At 39.3% G+C, this 19,993-nt stretch overlaps 1 protein-coding gene across 6 annotated transcripts in view; it reads right to left on the reverse strand.

Annotated features, from left to right (window-relative positions):
• ep400 (E1A binding protein p400) overlaps positions 1-19,755 on the reverse strand; it is a 39,289-nt gene extending 19,534 nt beyond the window's left edge. For 4 of the 6 annotated variants that reach the window (XM_067413417.1, XM_067413418.1, XM_067413416.1 and 1 more), the window contains exons 1-25: positions 19,586-19,755; positions 14,901-16,240; positions 13,159-13,266; positions 12,869-12,947; positions 12,381-12,500; positions 9,808-10,202; positions 9,186-9,491; positions 8,864-9,049; positions 8,524-8,664; positions 8,242-8,320; positions 8,090-8,148; positions 7,954-8,011; positions 6,856-6,945; positions 6,380-6,493; positions 6,044-6,231; positions 5,746-5,923; positions 5,487-5,623; positions 5,112-5,281; positions 4,320-4,494; positions 4,074-4,210; positions 3,276-3,462; positions 3,032-3,201; positions 2,674-2,864; positions 1,427-1,627; positions 73-234 (exon numbers count right to left, since the gene is read on the reverse strand). In XM_067413417.1, the coding sequence (XP_067269518.1) occupies positions 73-234; positions 1,427-1,627; positions 2,674-2,864; positions 3,032-3,201; positions 3,276-3,462; positions 4,074-4,210; positions 4,320-4,494; positions 5,112-5,281; positions 5,487-5,623; positions 5,746-5,923; positions 6,044-6,231; positions 6,380-6,493; positions 6,856-6,945; positions 7,954-8,011; positions 8,090-8,148; positions 8,242-8,320; positions 8,524-8,664; positions 8,864-9,049; positions 9,186-9,491; positions 9,808-10,202; positions 12,381-12,500; positions 12,869-12,947; positions 13,159-13,266; positions 14,901-16,208 (4,939 nt within the window). In that variant the 5' untranslated portion in view covers positions 16,209-16,240; positions 19,586-19,755. The remainder of the gene's footprint in view (positions 1-72; positions 235-1,426; positions 1,628-2,673; positions 2,865-3,031; positions 3,202-3,275; positions 3,463-4,073; positions 4,211-4,319; positions 4,495-5,111; positions 5,282-5,486; positions 5,624-5,745; positions 5,924-6,043; positions 6,232-6,379; positions 6,494-6,855; positions 6,946-7,953; positions 8,012-8,089; positions 8,149-8,241; positions 8,321-8,523; positions 8,665-8,863; positions 9,050-9,185; positions 9,492-9,807; positions 10,203-12,380; positions 12,501-12,868; positions 12,948-13,158; positions 13,267-14,900; positions 16,241-19,585) is intronic. The other 2 variants (XM_067413420.1, XM_067413421.1) reach the window with 2 other exon arrangements.
• Positions 19,756-19,993: the final 238 nt, after the last annotated feature.

A 19,993-nucleotide genomic window follows, 5' to 3' on the forward strand; every position in this document is an offset into this window, starting at 1 on the left:
AAACAACTGGCACAAGTGACTGAACATGGCAATGAAATGAGACAGAGAGGATGAATATGGGCTGGACATTACCGAGTGTACCTTGGAGCTGCAGGGGCTGGCCGGTGGTGAGCTGCCGCAGCTGACTTGGGGACAAGGTGAACTTGTTTCCCTGGAACTGCAGGGTCACAGGGGTCTCTGGCTGGGTGATCCGGCCCTGTCCAACCAACTGAGCAACCTTCATAACATCTCCACCTTCAGTAGAGAAAAATTACTACTGTTAAATTACAGCGCAAAGCAGCTAAAAATGCATCTGAGAAAAATACATTTTTTTAGTTTGTTTTGGGTGAGCACAGAAAGAGACATGCGCCAGGGTGTGTTAAATGAAAGACACTTTCACAAACAAAATCTTAAATATAAAAACCTGAAACAAACAAACTGAAAACACTCTGACCTCTTTAGTAGAGCAAATCAAAGTGGGCGCAAATCTGTTTGTTTTCATGTAACAATAGTTACATGTGACATGGGGAGCAGTGCTCACAAGCCTGATACTCTTTATACCCACAGAAGGACAATAGCTGTGCTTTCACTGTCAGGCCACACGTAAACAGAAAAGCACAAATAAATGGAAGCAGGCATGACTGAATAAGTGTGTGTGTTCTCTTTTTCTGTGAGATAATAATAAATATGCTCATTTTGCGACCTAGCTAGTTTTTAGTCAGCTGGTGAAATGGTGGGGTCGTGTGACATTGTTCTATGGAAGTGTGTTAAGGCAGGTTTAGGGTAGCGCTGAGGGGCTACTGTCACAACAGCAGAATTGCAGCTTGATTTTTGCCTCATGGCTCAAGGTCCGAGGCTATTGGCCCTGCCTGGCATGTTTTTAGCCCTGGCTCGTACTAGCCTGACAGTGGAAAAGTGCCTAATGAAATAAATGGCTCTGAAGAAAAGCTGCACTGAAAAGATAGGGAGGCAAAACAATATTAGAAAGCTTCTCGATCATCCTTCAGCTGAACTGTATGAAAAACAAAGAGATTAGTCATTAAAATGCAGAAGGGAAACCAGAATAAAGGAAAGGGAATAAATATGTCAAAAAAAAGAAGTAAAAAACTTCTGGAGATCTGAAGGGCTCATGCTTGTTTACGAAGGGTGAGGAGAGAAACCACCGTAGGTCATCTGCTGAAGCCAAAGATTTTTACACTTCAAATCAGACTGAAAATATGCCAGCGGTGTCGATTTGTTTGAATTTTCACCATTAGTTTCTCTGGTGGAGGTCTGTATGTACTAGTTCACTTCAGCAGTGCCGTACCGTAGTCTCTGATCTTCAGTTAGGTTGTTTACTGCTGTGCTTGAGGGCATGATAATAAGGAAACATTAAAGTACAGGTGCACAAGGGAGAGAGTGAGGAGGAGAGGGCCGATCTGCTGTCGGTGATGGGAAGGCCACTTACTAGGCAAGCGTGCCTGGGCCTGGGAGCTGAGCACCAGCCTCTGGGATACCAAACTGGGCTGGAGGGGGTGGGCGGCAGGGACGTGAGGGGTCACAGCAGACATAGTGGTGACCCCTGTCACACCCATAGCCAGAGGGGTAGAGGGGGGGTTAGGGGTGGCTCCTGTTAAGAGTTGTCCTGATGAACTTTTGATTGTGGAGGCTAAGGAGGAAAACGTGGAGTTAATCTCAACGGACCAGTTAAAGCAAGTGTAATGGGGTAGAAGATAAAAAAAAATGTTATTTAGAACAAACAAATCAATGGTATATTATTTATTATATTATACAGATTTAAATAATAATAAAAAAATAATAATAATAATAATTCACAGCAACAGTCCTAAATAAAGTTGTGCACAAGTCACCATGAAAATCTAAATTTAAATACAAATTTGGAAAGATGCTACATTTATTATAAATGATTAATCTGCGAGCATTATTTGTTAAATTCCTTTGTCCTTGTAATCTTTAATCATTAACGTTATCTCTTATAGTATATGTTAGTTAAAGTGATTAATTAACAACAATATTAGTGATGTATGTAACAAATATCACATAAAAAAAACATGTTAACAGAGCTTCATAGAAACAAATAACTAACATGAGCATGATTTCTGCATAAAAAAAGCAAAAATATAATAACACTTGACAAAAACTTGCAGATTGTGAGTTACGGTTCTAAAGCCCAGAATACACCAAGTCGATGATCGGCCGTCAGGGTATGTTTCTCACTGTCAGACGCTGTCAGTTTTTTTTGGGCCGATTCAACATGTATAATCGGCACCGTCAATGTGAGAGAGAAGTCTGATTGGCAAAAGTTTTAATATGAACATGAGCGGAGTAGAATAAACAAAATTATCAGCCGGATAGAGATTCAAAACAGTAAGCAAACCCTGCTTTGTTTACGGTTTGTGTATCTGCAGCCAGCAGCGGTGGTTTCCTTTTTTTCCTTTGAATGATGAACATATGACAAATATATCTGCAGAAATAGACAGTTGTCTCATTTACATGCAGGCGCAGAAGGCGCATGTTAGTTGACAGTCAGCTGTAATTCTCTCAGTATGTTCAAATGCAGCTTTTTTGCCCCAACGTCATCAATGTGGGGCAACAACACAGTCCTTTTTCATCAGCACTAGTTCCGTGGCGTCGGTTTGATGTGTCCCTTCTCTAAGTGTGGAAAAATGCTTGTGTAAGAAGTTGGGGTCTTACCCTGTGTGGAAGTGGTTGTGGTAAGAGGTGATTTGCCCCTGGGCTGTGTGCTGAGAGCAGCAGTAACAGGGTTGGTGGTTGTGGTGGGGGCAGTAGTCACAGCTGTGGCACGAGGGGCTTGAGTGGTGCTGCTAGTCATGGGGACAAGACGTCCCTCTGGTTTAGTCCCATACTGCACCGGCAGGAACAACCTGAATTTAAAAACATCCCACAGTGAAATCAACAGCACTAACATCAGTATTAGCAATGTACTGTATATTAAAAGTTTCGTCTAATTTAAAAACCTATCATAGAAATAGGTGAAATTATTATAAAATTCAGTATGATATGAGAGTAATGGGTCTTTATGAATGGACACCTCATAGGTTTGATCTTGCATGGTCTGGGTCGTGCAGGTGGGTCACGTGCACTGTAGATCTCTTCGATCAGCTGTTTGGTCATTCTGAGTTTTGGCAGAGTCTCCTCTGCCTCATAACGGGTCAATTTGCCCTCGTTACTGATCAGGTCAAACAGTGACATATCTACAGTCTGGAAAAGAAAATGGCCTATCAGTCAACGAACATCTATCATGGACAGTCCATGTGTTTATTTCTTTTGCTTACCTTCCACTGGTCCTGCTGCAGTGCGGTGAGCAGTAATGATGGGGTATTGTACTGAAGTGGCTGACATATGTAAGAGTTGTGCACATCTCTGGGTTGGATCAGATCTGGATGGTTGCAGATCTTCTGCAGCTGCATAAGAACCTCCAGGACTCTGACAAAATGTCCTGTCTTTAGAGCCTCCTGTGCACTAGGCAGTAGAAAAACAGAGAACAATTCAAAATGGATGAACTGGAGATGAGCTGGTTACAATGGCTGCATCCAAAACCAGGAAAAAGCTGCCTTCGGGGGACCCATTTCAAGGCAGGAAGGCATCGAGCCACATCCAAATCTAATGTTTGTTTCACTTTCGGTCTCCTGAGATACCTTCATCTAATCGATTTTTCAAGGCAGCAAACAAGTATCCTTCGCTGCCTTTGATATCCCAAAATCCTGTGCTTTCCATTCAGTGACAACTTAGCTGGAAAAATAATATGGCACCCGAAAGTTGCGTTTGCTGGTCAGCTTGTGTGTAAATGTGTGTTTTTTTACCAATATTTTCCCCTTCTAATGTAATTTCTAGTGAGAAATTACTAATGTAGTAATTAAATATTTGTTAAGTTCTCACCAAAGCTCCCTCTATTTTGCTGTAGATCACTGAACTGTTATACCGCCTTAGAAGTCTGTCTGAAATCAGTTTCGTAAAGTGCCTTCATGCACAAAACGATGCCTTACAAGCCATTGTCTTATGAGGCAATGAGTCAGCTGCCTAGGTTTTCAGATGCAGCCAATGTGTTTGGCATGAGTGTGACCTGTACTGACCTGGGCTGGATGAGGATGTCTTCGTACATGCTCTTTTGCCTCTTGGACAGACGGCACTTGAGAATGTGTTCATACTTCTTGGGCATTTGCTTCTCTACATCCCTCTTGGAACGACGCAGGATAAAGGGCTGAATCATCTATAACAGAAACTGAATTATGAACCATGGTGCTGGAGCAAGGTAGTTAACCAAAGGCACAACATTCTGTGGTAAACCGTCATCAGAAACAACTCCAATCAGGACTCACCCTGTGCAGTCTGATGACCAGTTTGTGACAGTAGTCCTGGTTTTGATCGGTGCCGGGTTTGATGGGGAAGTTGAGGTATGGGTGAGTGATTCCAGGCAGGAGAAAGTGGATCATTGTCCATAATTCTTTTAGAGTGTTCTGCAGGGGTGTGTTGATTAAGAGGATCCTCTGTTGACTGTTGAGAAGATAAAGAAAAATCATATCAAAATTCTAACTTTTACAATATATTTTAATTATACAAAGCATTTTTATAGTAAATGTATAGCATGTATATAGTTAATAGTATTGGGATGCACCAATATTCAGAAGCCGATAAGCAGCTATTTTTTATATGATTGACAACTGATACATAGATGATCTTATTACTGATCTTATTATATTTCTATAAAACTAAAATCTAAATAAATAAAAAATATTAGTTTTTTTATTTTAATTTTAGTTTAAGCTTTAATAATTATGATGTGCTTTTCCCCTTTTTTATGTTTACATTTTGCTTGAATTTATATTATTTCCGTTTTAATCATTTTAGTATGTCAAACATTTTATTTCAGTCTATTTTAATAAGTTAAAATTTGTATTATTTATATTATGTTTCAACTTTTATTTCAATAAATGAAAATTCATTTTGATGGTATTGGTTATAGGTCACACACTGAATGATCTAAGTGAAGATTAACCATTGTGCATTTATTGTGCATCCATGGTAAACAGCACTTAAAAATCGACTGTGAATATTTTCTCAAATGCTTAAATCTCAAAAAGCAAGACCCGAATAGATAAGTGTTTCCTAACCTCTTTATGTTGAAGATGGTTTCCCAGTGTTTCTCAGTCATGTTCTTAATGAGCTGCACCTCGTCCAGCACCAGGTGCCTCCATCGCCTCCTTATAAAGTGAGACTGATCTTTTAGCAGAAGCTTATATGAAGTCACACACACGTGGAAGCTGTTGGGCTCACACCACCTCTGCACACATTAGGCAACAATGGGAAAGTGAGAACAGACAACAGGGGAAAAAAGGTGCCCACTTAATAATCAAGAATATAAATGACCTATCAGCTCCTTTGAAAACTATTTTGGAGAATGTTCTAATGCGAAAAATGCTCTGGCTGGATTTACAGCAATGTGGTATGCAAAAGCACATAGCTGGCTGGCTTGCTCTGGTTCATACCAATCTTTTGTTTCTGCGCTGCTTTCGGCTGCCGAGGTACAGGAGTATCTTCAGGCCAGGACACCAGCGTTTGAACTCCATTTCCCAGTTCAACAGCTTACAGGTCCTTACCACCACCAAATGCGGTCCCCATATACCTGCAACACCGACATTACACCAGTATGGGTTGCATTTTATTCTTAAATTAACAAAAAGTGACTTCTGTCACCTTTATAATTTTTTTATAATTTTTTTAAATAAAAGTGGCTGATGGTGGTACCCTGGTTGCAGGCCAAGTGAGCGAAGTAAGCCACAGTCTGTACAGTTTTGCCAAGGCCAGTTTCATCTGCCAGGATGCCATTGAGGTTTTTGCGGTACAGGTTTGCCAGCCACTCTACCCCGACCTGCTGGTACTCTCTCAGAGAGCCGTGCAACAAAGCAGGAGGAGAGGAACGACTCTGAGAAGAAAGAGATAATTGAGTCATCAGACATGCAAACACAGCAAGCCCTCTATGAATTAAAAACCTGCTCAAAATCAAATAAAACAGTCCCTGTGAGTAACAGCGTAAGGAACTCACAGTAAGAGTGGTCCTGGCACTGCCTTTGGGCAGAATCAGGTCCGTTGCTGCGGCCACCTCAGCGATATCCTTTGTGGGCTTCCCATCAGGGCCAGAAGTCATCCGCTCAGCCCCACGGTATTGATCCATACTCAGCAAAGAGTCTATCAGCACTGCATAATGTGGACAGTCCAATGGAGAATTCATGTCTGAACAGAGAAAAGCAAAAAAAAAAAAAAAACTGTCACTGCAACATCAAATCAATATACTGTTAAAAGTACTGTTTATTTTAATATTTTTTTATTTATTAATTTATGAACAACTGCTTTAGTTCTTAAGCAGCAGATGTAGACAAACCATCAGCTTCCTCTCGGTCTTCATCCTCACTCTGGCTGGTAGGCTGCGGCCACTCAAAGCCCTCAGCGTAAGCACCAGCGTACTGCTTTACCAGATCATCCAATGGCACTTCAGCTACAAGACACAGACACATAGTTTTTGCATTTTACGCATACACATGTACCCAAAACGAATAAACAAAAGAAATTAATTTAATCTCAAAATTCACTTAAGAATATTCTCATAAGAAGTGGCACACAACATTCCTGAAAATCATTTAAAAGTTACTTTTTTTGCATTAAATACATTAAAAAAAACATTGCCAAGTGTATAAATAAAATATTTATATAACTAAGCAAGAAGGCATGATTATTGACCTTAAAAAAAAGCTAAATATGAAATATGTTCATACATAGTCTGATAGATTTCTAAAATATTAATATCAAAATGTATAACCATTTAAAGACATGACAAAAAGTCTGAGATATAAAACGTACCTTCTTTTGTCAGTTCGACAAGCTCTGCTTTCTGATCAGCTGCAATCTCCGTAGCCTCCTGTTCTTCTATTGTACTTTCCTCATCCTCAACTGCAAAAGAACAACAGAGCATTCAGCAGCATGCACAAACTAGGGGTTGCATAGACTAGTCGACTTTAATGCTCTGTCATGATGCTGTAAGACTAGTCGCTGGCCTATATAGGGTGAAACAGGAGAAGCTATTTGACATTTTCAAAGTTAAAATGACAAATAGATTCATACTCTGAGAGCTCTCCACAAGACGTGTTTGATTATACCATCTGGATGCTAAAAATTTATTCTGAGAATGCGATTTTAATCGGCATGTTTTAAAGTTAATCACCGTTCTAAACTAATGCAATGCTATGTTGAAACAAACACACATAGCTTGCACATCTATGCATGTGCATAGAAATGTATTTTCAACACTGCTGTGATTTATTAATAAAAATGGCTTAGAAACGGAAAATTCTAGTATATATTGCTTAGTAACTAAAACTCACAGCTTCACTATTTAAGAGACGCTGCCAGATATAACTAATTAATTCACACGCAATCACTCAATACGCTGAATCAGCTTATTGATTCATGATTCGGATCGCCAATGTCACGTGATTTCAGCAGTTTGGCAATCCCAATCATGAATCAATACGCTGATTCATGACCGTTTTAATCCTTATTTGAGGTTTGAAATCAAACGCGGAAGAGAAGAGAATGCTGAATAAAGTCGTAGTTTTTGCTATTTTTGGACCAAAACATATTTTCGATCCTTCAAGAGATTCTAATTAACTAACTGATGTCACATATGGACTACTTTGATGATGTTTTTATTCTTATTCTGGGCATGGACAGTATAGTGTGCATACACTTGGATATACGCTCTCGGACTAAATATAAAATATCTTAAACTTTGTTCTGAAGATGAACGGAGGTCTTACAGGTGTGGAACAACATTAGGGCGAGTCATTATTGACATAAATTTCATTTTTGGGTGAACTAACCCTTTAAAAAACCTGAAGCCGTTCAACACCTGACACAGAAGAGAACAGTAAGCTAACTATGTAGAAATGCAATATGTACCCTCTACATCTGACAGCGAAGTGCTCGACTTTCTCTTGCGGGATTGGCCAGTCTCCTGCTTAAAGGGAAAAAAAGACGTTCAAAGAGTTAGCAGCAATGAGGAAGGATCTTGGAGAACCCATGGAGAAGATCTTACCCCTTTACTCTCTTTATCTGGCTTCTCTCCAGATGACTGGGTTGGTTTAGCACACTGACCTGTAGCAATACAACATCTCTTCTGAATTAATAAATGCTGACAAACAGCTAAAACAAGATATATATATATATATAATTATTTATCAATCTCACCTTTACTCACAGCCTTCTGCAGGCCGAGAACTTTTTGTTGTTTGTCATAGATCTCAAAACGCAGCTTGATTTCCACAACCTGCGGTAAGACAAAAAGAAATGACTTATTCATGTTTTTGTTACTTATTCACATTCACAAAATATAAAAGTGACAAAAGCACAACAGACTGACTAAAACAAACTGAAATCATAGAAATAAAAGCTCATTTGAAATAATAAAATACTACAATATTATATAAATAATAATCAAATAAGATGGGTATAATTAATAAGTAAATGTACCTGTTCAATATTGGACCAGAAGTAGTCAACCCCACGAGCGATGGTGCTGGCTATTTGCCGGAGTCTCATTTCCTCCTCTCTCTTCTCACGTTCCTCCATCTTCTTCTGTTCGTCGTGGTAACGTGCACATGTACGCACAAGCTACAGAGAGACGAAAGTGAAGTCAAAATCAAAGCAGAATTTTAGCCTGCTCTATAATGAATTGTCACTGTCACCATTACATGTAGCTGAATGCATGTAGGTGTTATCTATGCTAGAAGGTACAGAGCAATTGGCTCAATTAATACTGTCTGAGACATTTCTAATATCAGTGCGTGGGACTGAGTGGGAGTCTTCTCACCTTCTTGGCAGCAGCCATCTTCCAGCGTCTTTCCTGGGCAAAGTCAGCAGCCATCCACTGCATCTCCTCCAGCAAGTAGTCCCATTGGGATTTGGGCCTGCAGGCCTCCTGCAGCTTGGGTAAACGGCTAGCTGACCACTGGCCCTCTTTACGGAGCTCTGCAATGCGCTGGTGCACATGACTCTCCTACAATATAATGTGACAATTATGTCTGAAATATTATAGGAAGCATACACTACAAATTCTAACAATAATCTATTTTAGTGGATATTAGAATATACTGCACATATTAAATATTGTAATGTAATCTGAGAGATCTCACCAGCTTGGCTTGTTCTGCTTGTTTGTCTTGAAAGCTTTCCTGTGAGTTCTGCCCGACCGGATTCTGACCCAGCCCAGACATTTTGAGCCCGGCGGTGCCATTTGTGGTAGCGAGTTTGGACTGGGCAGCAGAGGAGAGGCTGGGGCCAGTACTTGGGGTGCGAACCGGGGCAGACAGGTGTGGGGAGGGTAGAGAGGACGGGGATGTGAGAGGAGCAGGAGACATAACCGGGTTGGACAGGGAGTTGGACATCAAACGTTGGGAAGGCTGGGAGGAATCTGATCCAGGACGAACAAGTGTCACAGTCTGAAAAAAGAGAAAAGATGAAGTGAAACAAAATCTACTGTTGTATTAGAGCTGTGCGATTTATTGTTAATGGTTTTGCTGACAATAAAAAAAAAAAAATGCAAATACTGTGAAGATTTTAAAGTTTCCAAAAGTGTATTTAGTGCAATTAAGATTTTTTGTGTGTGTGTGGAAAAAGCTAGAGCCAAATCACAAACGTGCACATCTTAACAAACCTTTATTACTATTACAGCGAGCAGAACAAGAACAACACAGAAGACATGCTTTTCAGTGTGGTTAGTGAGGTTTTTGTTTCACCATTTTTTTGCATACTCACTGCCTGTCCAGGCTGCATGACGGACTGCTGCATCTGCTGTTGCATCTGGAGGTGGAGCCCTGACTGCATCTGCTGAAGCTGTGCCTGCAGCTGAGCATGTGGGTTAACTGGAGCCAGCAAGGCCCCAGTACCCTGCACACCCTGCACCTTGACCTGGAGCTGACCTCCAGTCATCGGAGCCTGCTGGTCTACCAACATGGCCTGACCCTGGGACAGGGAGAGAGGCAGACCCGCCATGGGGATTCCACCCTGGGGTAGGCGGCCTGGAAGCTGTGGGGGTGGCGTGTGAAGGCTGGCGGCGTTCTGGACCGGGGGACCTTTGGATGGGTCATACTGCTGCTGGTTCTGCTTCTGCCCACCAATCTGGACTGTTTGTGGGGTTGGGGGCATGCCTCCTGTTGCAGGGGGCAATATGAAGGAAACAGAGTAGAGAGGATAGAAAGATAGAGGGATATGGGGAGCAAGGAAGAATTCCAAAGAAAGGAGAAAATTAAGAATTGGAAACAATATATTGTCTTTAATGTTTACCTGAAATGCACACATTTTGAATTTTAGATAAAGTGAAAGAACATGTCTGAGTCATATTTCACTCCCCCATAAGAAATACTACTTTGCTTAAATATACAAAGAATAGTATTTGTATTTACATTATTATTGAAAATTAAGAATATTACAACTCCATTTCTCATTACCTTAAAATTACATATTTAAATTATATTATATTTATGTGACATTTAATTATTATTTATCTAATGACTTTTTGACGTAAAAATGTTAAACAGCCTGTAATATGTATATTTTGTTGTTGTTATATTTAAGTTTATTGCCATATCAGCACCACCAGCTATTACATGGTAGACACAAATTAAACATTTATCAACATAATATCATAAATGCATAAATTATTTTATCAAATTTTACTTAGACAAAAAAGATAGGATTAAGTTAACGTACAAAATTATGAACATTTTATAAAAGATTCTTTAAATGTTTTTCTGGATCCATAAAAAATATTTAAAAGTTTGTCCTGGTAAAAAGTGCTGTCTCATAACATTAAAAAAATTATTATATTGATTTAAAAAAATAAAAATAAAACTAAAATAAAACAAAAACCATTATAGATGTCTAAATCAATCACTCAAAGTACAAAAGTACAATAAGATGCCTAGTTGTCATGAAAATAATGACAATTCTTAAAAGCTTTATGGTTCCAAAAATCTATTTTAAATGTGGAGTGATATAGAACTCAAACATTTTTTCTGTTTATGTTTCAACCAAACTTTTGATTTTATGGGTATGATGTTATGAGTTACCAGCAATGTGTTACACAATGCTGAAGAAAAGGGATCATTATTGAAAATACAGTTCATGTCACAATGACTACATAACAAAAATTAAGGAAGATTTACATGTTCTAATAATGGAAAATTAGAACTCGTAAATGTGAAAATTAAAATATATAATTCAGTACTTAAGAAAACTTCTATGAAGAACAAAACTAACCATGCATTACCACTGAACTATTTAAAAGTGGAAAAGTCTAGATATAAAAAGAAACCACAACAAAAGTCAAGGAAACAAAAGAAAACAGAAATAAAAAGAAAAAAAAAATAGGATAGAAACTCAAAAGAACAAAAAGGACAGAAAGGACACGACAGAAGCACTGGCACATTTCATGAACATGCATGAAGCAGGTAATGTCTGAAACATCTGCATTAATACACGTGCTAAACAACAGCAAAGCAGAGGGTATAGCAGAGGAATGACAAGGGAAGTTTAGCACAGAAGAAGGTAAAGCCCAGCTGTAAACACAAAGTATCTCCCTCTTTTAGCATTTCATCATGAGCAAAACTACGGCAAATGTTCAATTCCGAAGCTTTCTGAGGTTAATTTGCTTGTTTATAAGAGATATCCTGAGCAGGTTCCTCATCATCAGGTCATGAAGGAATGTTATGAAAACCGAAGATGAGGGTGGGAACTGAAAATATAATGACAATAAAACAAGGAAAAATGAAAATAACTTGCTAGATGAAGGGAACCAAGATTGAAAATGCATTGAGATTCCAATTTGACAATGCAGTGAGTTTAGGGAAGTGAAGGAGGACCTTTGGGAGGATCAGGAGAGGAGATGTCAACTATAAAAACCGCAGAACTAATTGGAAAACAAACACGGTGTGAAAAAGGACATCCCAGTAGAGAAGACAGTTTGGGGCTCATCAACTGATGAACCATGGATGGAATCAGAGATGCCATTATGGCGAAGAAGAACGTAAACAGATGAGGTGAATGGCTCAAGGAACTAATGAGCAAATCATAAATGAAAAAAAGTGATGTCTTCCAAATTGATCTTCAGCTGCATCTTCTGTTCAGCTGTCCCTTTGATGGTTAGAGAAAGATTTTGAGATGAGGACTGAGACTGAACTGAGTCCCAACAAGTGGATTTCAACTGGTAGATGATGCTTGGAAAAAATGTGGGATCAACTTTGGGAACTCTGGAATGAACCCTGACCTCCAGCAGCATTGAATAACGGACACAAGAGCGGACCTGGCCCGAGATGCAGCGGCGCTCCTACCTTGCGCTGTCGGCATAAGCTGCTGGAGGGGAACGCCGGGAGATCCTAAAGCAGTTACAGCGGGGTGTTGGAATATCATCCCATGACGACCCACTTCCATCCGGGACCTCTTAGCTTGATCTGGGATGCAAAACACACAATACCCTCAAAACGCAAAAACCTCCCTCCCAAGAACAGGAAACAGGAAAACTAAAAGAAGTGTTAAAACAAAAACAAAAAAAACAACACTTGGCACATGGCAATGATGTCTGCACACCAGCAGGTAGCTGTTGGGAAGCTCCGCTCCCTGTTTTCTGGATTACAGGCTTTAAACACAGAGCTGGGAAAAGATGCTGGAATACTGAGTAAGCAGAAGCGAATTGGAAGGGGAGAAAAAGAAACTAAGAACAGCAAACGAAAAAGGTAGAAAACAAAAAGGGTTATAAAGAACCAAAAGAAAACAAAAGAAAACTGGCCTCCACCTTTGCCCTGCGTCAACGTCGCCCTACCTGCTTGTGCCTGCTGGCGTTTGAAAGCCTCCATGTCCACAGGGTTAGAGATGCTGCCACCTGCCACCCCGACATGGGTCTGTGAGATGGAAAAACAGACCAAAGTGAGTCTCATTCACATGGAGCAGAAACAGTTCTGTTGACCTTAAATAAATCTTGCCTGGTTGTGTCTAATGTCACAATTCTCTCAAACCCCATAATAAAAGCCCTGTCATACTGAGGGTTAAAAATATTTTAAATGTTCTGAATGAATCCTCCCTTCACATTCCCAGTAAGGAAGCCTCCATCACCTGGAACTGCTGCTGAGCAGAGAACGCTGCAGACACGTTGGGTGGGAGTTGTGTAGCTATAGCAACAGGAGTCACCGTCTGTCCATCCTTTCCAGTCACTACTTTCACCTGAAAGGTTGTCATAGAAACAGATGGAAGTTACAAAGCCACAGAAAATACATCTTGATGTCTGCCAAAGAAATAGAGACCCAGTTCTCTACAAAGAAAAGTTGTTTCATGGGTCAAAGACATGATGATAATATTTTTTATCATCTGGATCTATTAATTTATTAAAAATACATCAATGTATTTATTTTGATATTATTAGGGGACAGAGAAGCTGTCTTGATATGATAAATTAAAAGAGAACTCACCCTTTAAGAAATACAATTTATACAAATATTCTGTTTTTCATAGGGAAAAAAGGAGAATATTTAAAACTCTGCATCACTGTATATTAATATTTGAGGGAAAAAAGGTCTACCAAATCATGTAAAGTGGTGTGACCAACAAAATCATTTAGTGTAATCAACATGCAGGAAAAAAAAAGTAATTTAAGCCACAATAAGCCTCTTAAACAGCACTAGGTAACTTTTCAACCTTCATAATATATTTTCAAGACTCTTTTGATGATACATCGACTTACAATAGGTTGAATGAAACGTCTGCCATAGCCTGATGGGGTCTGTATTGTTTTTAACCATACTTTTAAACTTCGGGTTTCAGGTAGTAACCCGAGAACAAAAAGAACTACAAAATTCGACTGCTTTACGTCATATACGTCACTTCCACCAACACCCACATTTCCTTAAATTTGGACGTGCGAGCCCAACTTTGTTCGTCGGATAATATAGTCATGTCCGAAGCAGCAGAGACAAATAAGAAAGAAAAGGTTTTGTTGGAGGAAAGCAATAAGAGGAAACGAAAAAAGTGATCGGATTAAAGACAGGACGAGGATCAACATTGGACCAGCATTTGCTCGTTGGCGTGAGCTGAAGGAGGCGTGCCCGACCGATGCTGTCATGCTTGTTATGGTGATTACCTACCACTCAAACATTGAACTGAAGTATCATATAGATTCTGTAAAACGCTAACCAATAGACTACTATAATGACGCTGGCTTGTAAATGTGAGCATCGTGATTATTTGCCGTTTGAAAAAAATAAAACCCATGAAATTATATTCATATGACATGCTGAAACATGCCACTGACTGTAACGTTACCTGGGATGAAGACATTTCACACGCGCCGCCAGAAGAACACCTGCATGTGAACTCCTCCTGCAGTGCTCAGGGTAACTGTTAGTGCTGCACCAACCCGCGGGGCCGCTTTTATTAAGTTATTTGGCCAGCCCCGTACCACTGTATATATTTTTACAACCTGCCCCGCACCCACGACCATTAAATAGACATACGGTCTCCGCGGGTTATGAGACGACCCGCGCATCACTAGTTCAGGGCTATCAGGGTTGTCATGTCAACAAATGCACGCGCGATGGCATCCCCTGTTTTAGGATGGCAGCTTAAGACAGTAGTTGAGGACATTATTTTTTTCCCAACTGTAGGGGGACCCCGAGAGCAAAAGTTACCCAGTGCTGCTTTAAAATATCAGAAATTTGATCTTGTTGTGATGGTGAAAAGGCTATAAAATATGTTATCAAACAATATCAATGGCTTATTGTGAGCAGTTATCACTGAGCCTTACACAAAGAAAAATGCATTTGAAAACAGAATTTAGGTAAGAGCCCAATGCATTCTTTTACCTCATCATTAATGACCTCAGACTGCTCTTCCTCATCCTCTTCATCTTCAAGGTCAAGATCGTTTTGCCTCAGGTAGGTGAAGAGAGGCACACAAGGCTTTTTCTTGAAGGCAAGGTAGTCCATCATGTTCCCTTGCAGATGCTGCAGGAAAAATAGCTCAATCAGGTACTCTTTAAACACCTCCTTCAGACTGTCCATTTTCTTCCCATGATGCTCCAGACACTGCTTCCTCAACTGTGCCACTTCGGGGTTTGAGGGCGCAATCTCTTCCAGCTTCTTCAGCTGCATCTTCTTCATGCTGGTGGGGGTCATGGACTGGTTGGCGAGGCCCTGGGGAGGGTTGCTCCTGGATGGGCTGGAGGGAGGGATGGCAGACGGGACCCCAAAAGAGGCCCCCGCAGGAGCTGCCACAACGCCTTGTGCAGTCTTCTCAAAAATCATGGGTCGTGCTAACTGGCCTTGGATGATGCTACTGATCTGAGGAGGCAGATTGGACGTGGTGATATGCCCAGGGCTGCCCAACGTCGGGAGAGCAGACCCTGTCGCAACTGGGCTCTGTGGGCCCAAATGGTGTATGGTGCCTCCGGTTTGAGAGTGTGGCTGGGACAGTCGTCTTTCTCTGACGGCCCCCGGCGTCCCAGGTGAGGTCAGCTGAACAGCACCTGTTGCGGTCGGAGCCAGCTGAGCCAATCCTGCTCCATCTTGGTACACAAAATGACCACTTCCGGGTGGGCTGCCCAAGCTGATCTGCCTAACCATAATACCTGCCTCCACAAACCGCGTTGGGCTTTGACCACACACTCCCAGAGCTGACCCAGGAGCGTTCGGCCTGGGCACAGTCTGTATGGGGACCGGACTGTGCTGGGTGGGACTTTGAGGCTGTATGGTCTGGGGCAAGGGTGACGTCACCTGGATGTAAGACGAAGACCCAGGCTCAAACCTCCACTGCTGGGGCTGATGCTGAAAGCCAGGGGACGATGGGCTCTGGAGAGGAAGGGAGGCGAGTGTGATCTGCTGATTCCCTGGAACCATTGGTCCCACATTCTGTAAAGTGATGTTCATGTTCTGGCCTGTGACCGGACTACGGCTCATGATGATTTGGTAATTGGGAGACTGTGGTGCAGACGGACTCGCAGATGGTGCAAAAGATGTCACCGGAGACTGGGGGTGATTGGCATTTGCTGACTGTTGCTGGGTAACCGGCATGGACTGCTGCTGCTGCTGTTGTTCTTCTGCCTCAGATCCAGTGAAGGACTTTGATCTCTGAAGGTTCCTCTGCACATTTGGTGGGCCTCCTCCATGGTGCATTTCGTGCCACCTTTACTGTATTAAAAGACACTCTGTTGGGAGACAACAGTGCAATGTTTCTATCATGCATATGTTTGGGCAAAGAAATAGAAATTAATTAATACTGAACCTCAAAGGAAACTGTCATTAATAATTTGTAGTGACAAACAGACCAGTCCAAATAAAGTGACAATTCGTTCAAAAATTTAATTCTGTCAACATTTACTTGCCTTTATATCATTTCAAACTTCTATTTTAAACATGAATACCATTATAAGATATTTTTAATGAAACCAAAAGTTATCAGTTATGGGAAACATATGCTTCAATGTTTTTACTTGACACACAAGAACCAATGTGCTCTATGTGATGTGCAATGATCAATGTTTATTTAAACATGAATAAAAGCCTACATTAAATCTGCATTGTATAAAGCCATCATGATGTCTTATCAGTAGACTTAAATTAAACCGCTTGAATTATATGGATTACTTTTATGATGTCTTAATTTAATGCATGAAACTTTAAGTGGAACGGATTTTCAATGGAGGGACAGAAATATCACAGATTTCATTAAAAATATCCATTTCAAAAACGAACAAAAGCAGGTTTTAGAATGATATGGTGAGTAATGACAATTTTTTATTTTAGGTGAACTATCCCTCTGTATAACAATTAGTCATTCAAATATATTCATCATTATATAATATGATAAAGTGTTATAAATCAAAATGTTACCACCTCCTTATGTGAATTACTGCATCTACCTATGGATGACAAACCTTGCAGAAATTAAAAATAATTAATTAATTAATTAATAAGTGAATAAATATACGCATATGTAAATTAATAAACAGATAAATATATAAATAAATGTGATAATAGGAAAATAAATAACAGAATAAATTACTTGATAAAATATATATGATACATTTTTAATCAAATAAAATGTTGTATTATCTTAATTTATTATTTTCTGCTTTTATAAAAAAAATACTTTAAAATTGTATTTATTTGTTAATTCATTTTAATATTCATTTTTATATTTATGTTTACAATTATTTTTGAATTTATTTATGCGTTCATTTATTTTTTACATTTATTCACATATGTATTTATTTTTAAATAATTTTTTACACCACTGTCTATGGAGCTCACACACACAGAATCGCCAGACCAGCTGAGGAGATCAGTAAATATGATCCGGATAGTTCTTTCACAGACACCCAACAACTTGAAAAATGTTTCCAGCAGTTTGACCCATTGAGAGATAAGTTTCAGTGATACTCATAACTAGTGCTATCTGACACAGCTCTTGCATGTGTATACTATGGCGGACCTTCACAAACAGCTAACGTTAGAGAGTTGCCCTACTTAACGAATGAAGTTGAAAACAATGCATCAAATTGCTGTTGTTAAAATTAGATGTGCTTATCAATGTTTTAGGAGGGTTATATTCCGATATGAATGCGAAAATGTACAGACTGAAATGTTACCGCAATAATTGATAGACACTCAGATATGACATCCCAGATATGTGACAAATCCCAGCACATTCAAAATCTGTGCGAGTAAATAAATGTTAAAATTAATTAACAAATAAATAAAAGTGACATTTTTTATTTTTTTTAATAAAAGCAGAAAATAATAAATTAAGATAATATCTTTTTTTATTTGATTAAAAATGAAAATATTTATTTTATCATGTCATTTATTCTGTTATTTATTTTCCTAATATCACATTTATTTGTCTATTTATTAATTTACACGTGTATATTTATTTATTTATTCATCCATTCATTTATTTATTTTTAATTTATGCAGGGTTGTTCCTCCATATCTACCAACCACTTTGTCAATGGTAAAACAAACTATTTCTGCTTTGAGTAAACATTTTGTTCAATTCTCTGTAATAGTGTGTGTATACTTTACAAGTATCAGCTTTGGAAAACCCATATTAGTCAACTACTAATCTACTAAAGTTTTCATCAGAAACCACAATATACCTAAAGATCCATCATTACAAAATGCAAAAAAAATTTAAATTTATAAATGTTTATGGTACATCGTTTTTTACCCTTTAAGCAACTATCATACAGTACAATTAGGTAAAGCAATATATACAATACAGATCTCAACTGCATTATGAATAATTCATTACAAAGTTGGATGCATTATGTATCTAACTACAAAAAATATCATATGCACCCAATCTATTCATATACAGTATACTTCTGTAAAACAATACAAATTATCGCCCAGTTAAAACCTGCTAAATCTGGCTATGACACAAATGAGACTGAATCAAATGCTCAGTGGCCTAAACATATTTTGTCAAATATATCACTTTTGGCAAAACCTTAAACAAGTTCAGAGAGTTAGACGGTAACATGTAACCATTTGCAATTCTCATGATTTATTTTTTGCAAAACTCTAAACACTTACTTGAAACACATTTCACACTGTTGGAAAATGGTAAAAAAAACAGAAAAAAAACCCAGTTGACTTAAAGTGTTCACTCTCATTGTGATCAAACCAACTGAACAACATAAGCCAGTTCAGAATGCACGAGTACACTGAATGTTGACACAAACAAGGAATAGAAACAATTTGAGAGGGATAGGAGGAAGAGTTTGTGTAAGAGGTGGAGGACAAGGATAAAAAGGGTTGATAAAGAGCAAGGTGTGGACAGTGTTGTAAAGGCTGGATCCAGCATCCAGTAGAACAATTCTATAACATTATGGTTTTAAAATTGTGTATTGTGAAAATCCTTATACCAATAAAATTGACTATCCTGTATACTGTATCGATCAGCTAGAATCAGCACATCCACACCACTACATACATACCACAAAAAATCACCATGGTAACCACAGTTTCCGCTATAAAAGAGTCCATTGTTTTACAATATATTTACAGTATTAAAGCTAGTCAAAATCCACTAAATAAAAAGAGAAATGAAACAAAATGAGAGAGAGAAAACTGACAGTTTCTTAATATGTATGAATCATATTCTGTATTAACGTTTTATGTATTTTTTCAATAATAACTATGGTATTTACGGGGAGACAGAATTGCCACGATGCATTTTAGCCAGGAATAAGACCCACTATGGGGTTGACAACACTGTGTTTACTAGTAAAGCCCTCTCTGCTGCTCTTAGGCTGACTGACAAAGTCATCCACAACCTGCTACAGCTAACAAACCCACACTGCCCTCGTATATCAACAAATAGCTATTCTTATCCTGTGAGAGCGCGTGCAACATACCCTTGTGTATTCGTTTGGTGTGTGTAGTGGTGTGGTTTATGTGAGTATTCAGAGCAGAACATGTTTGAGTTTCCGCTCGCGGAGCATTAGCTCGCCTGCTAAACACAAACATCAACACGCGTCACTTACTGTAAAATCACCGCCCCGCGCTCCAACCATCCACTGTAAACTGTGCCCTCAGAGTCTAAGAGACAAAAACCCCCGTGGGTTTCCACTCTCACGAATACAACGCTCAATAAAACTGTTATACGCGTATGACAGATGCTTCTGAGGGAAACATGGCGACAGACTCTGATATTTTTTTTCTTTCTTCTCTGAATACCCGGAAACACTCGACTGAGAGCGTGACGTTTCGTTGACTGACGGGTCGTTGTCAAATCAAATCACAAAGAAAGAGCTACGTACCCGTGAGGGCGGGACTACCTAAGGTTTTGCTTCCCTTCGTTACTCACTTGCATGGATGAGATAAAATGAGTATTTATTATGTAGAAGAATCATATATATATACTCAGTCAGGGCAATATAGTGTGTAAGAAA

The sequence above is a fragment of the Pseudorasbora parva genome, chromosome 13 (assembly GCF_024679245.1).
Source record: "Pseudorasbora parva isolate DD20220531a chromosome 13, ASM2467924v1, whole genome shotgun sequence".
Classification (NCBI taxonomy): Eukaryota; Metazoa; Chordata; class Actinopteri; order Cypriniformes; family Gobionidae; genus Pseudorasbora; species Pseudorasbora parva.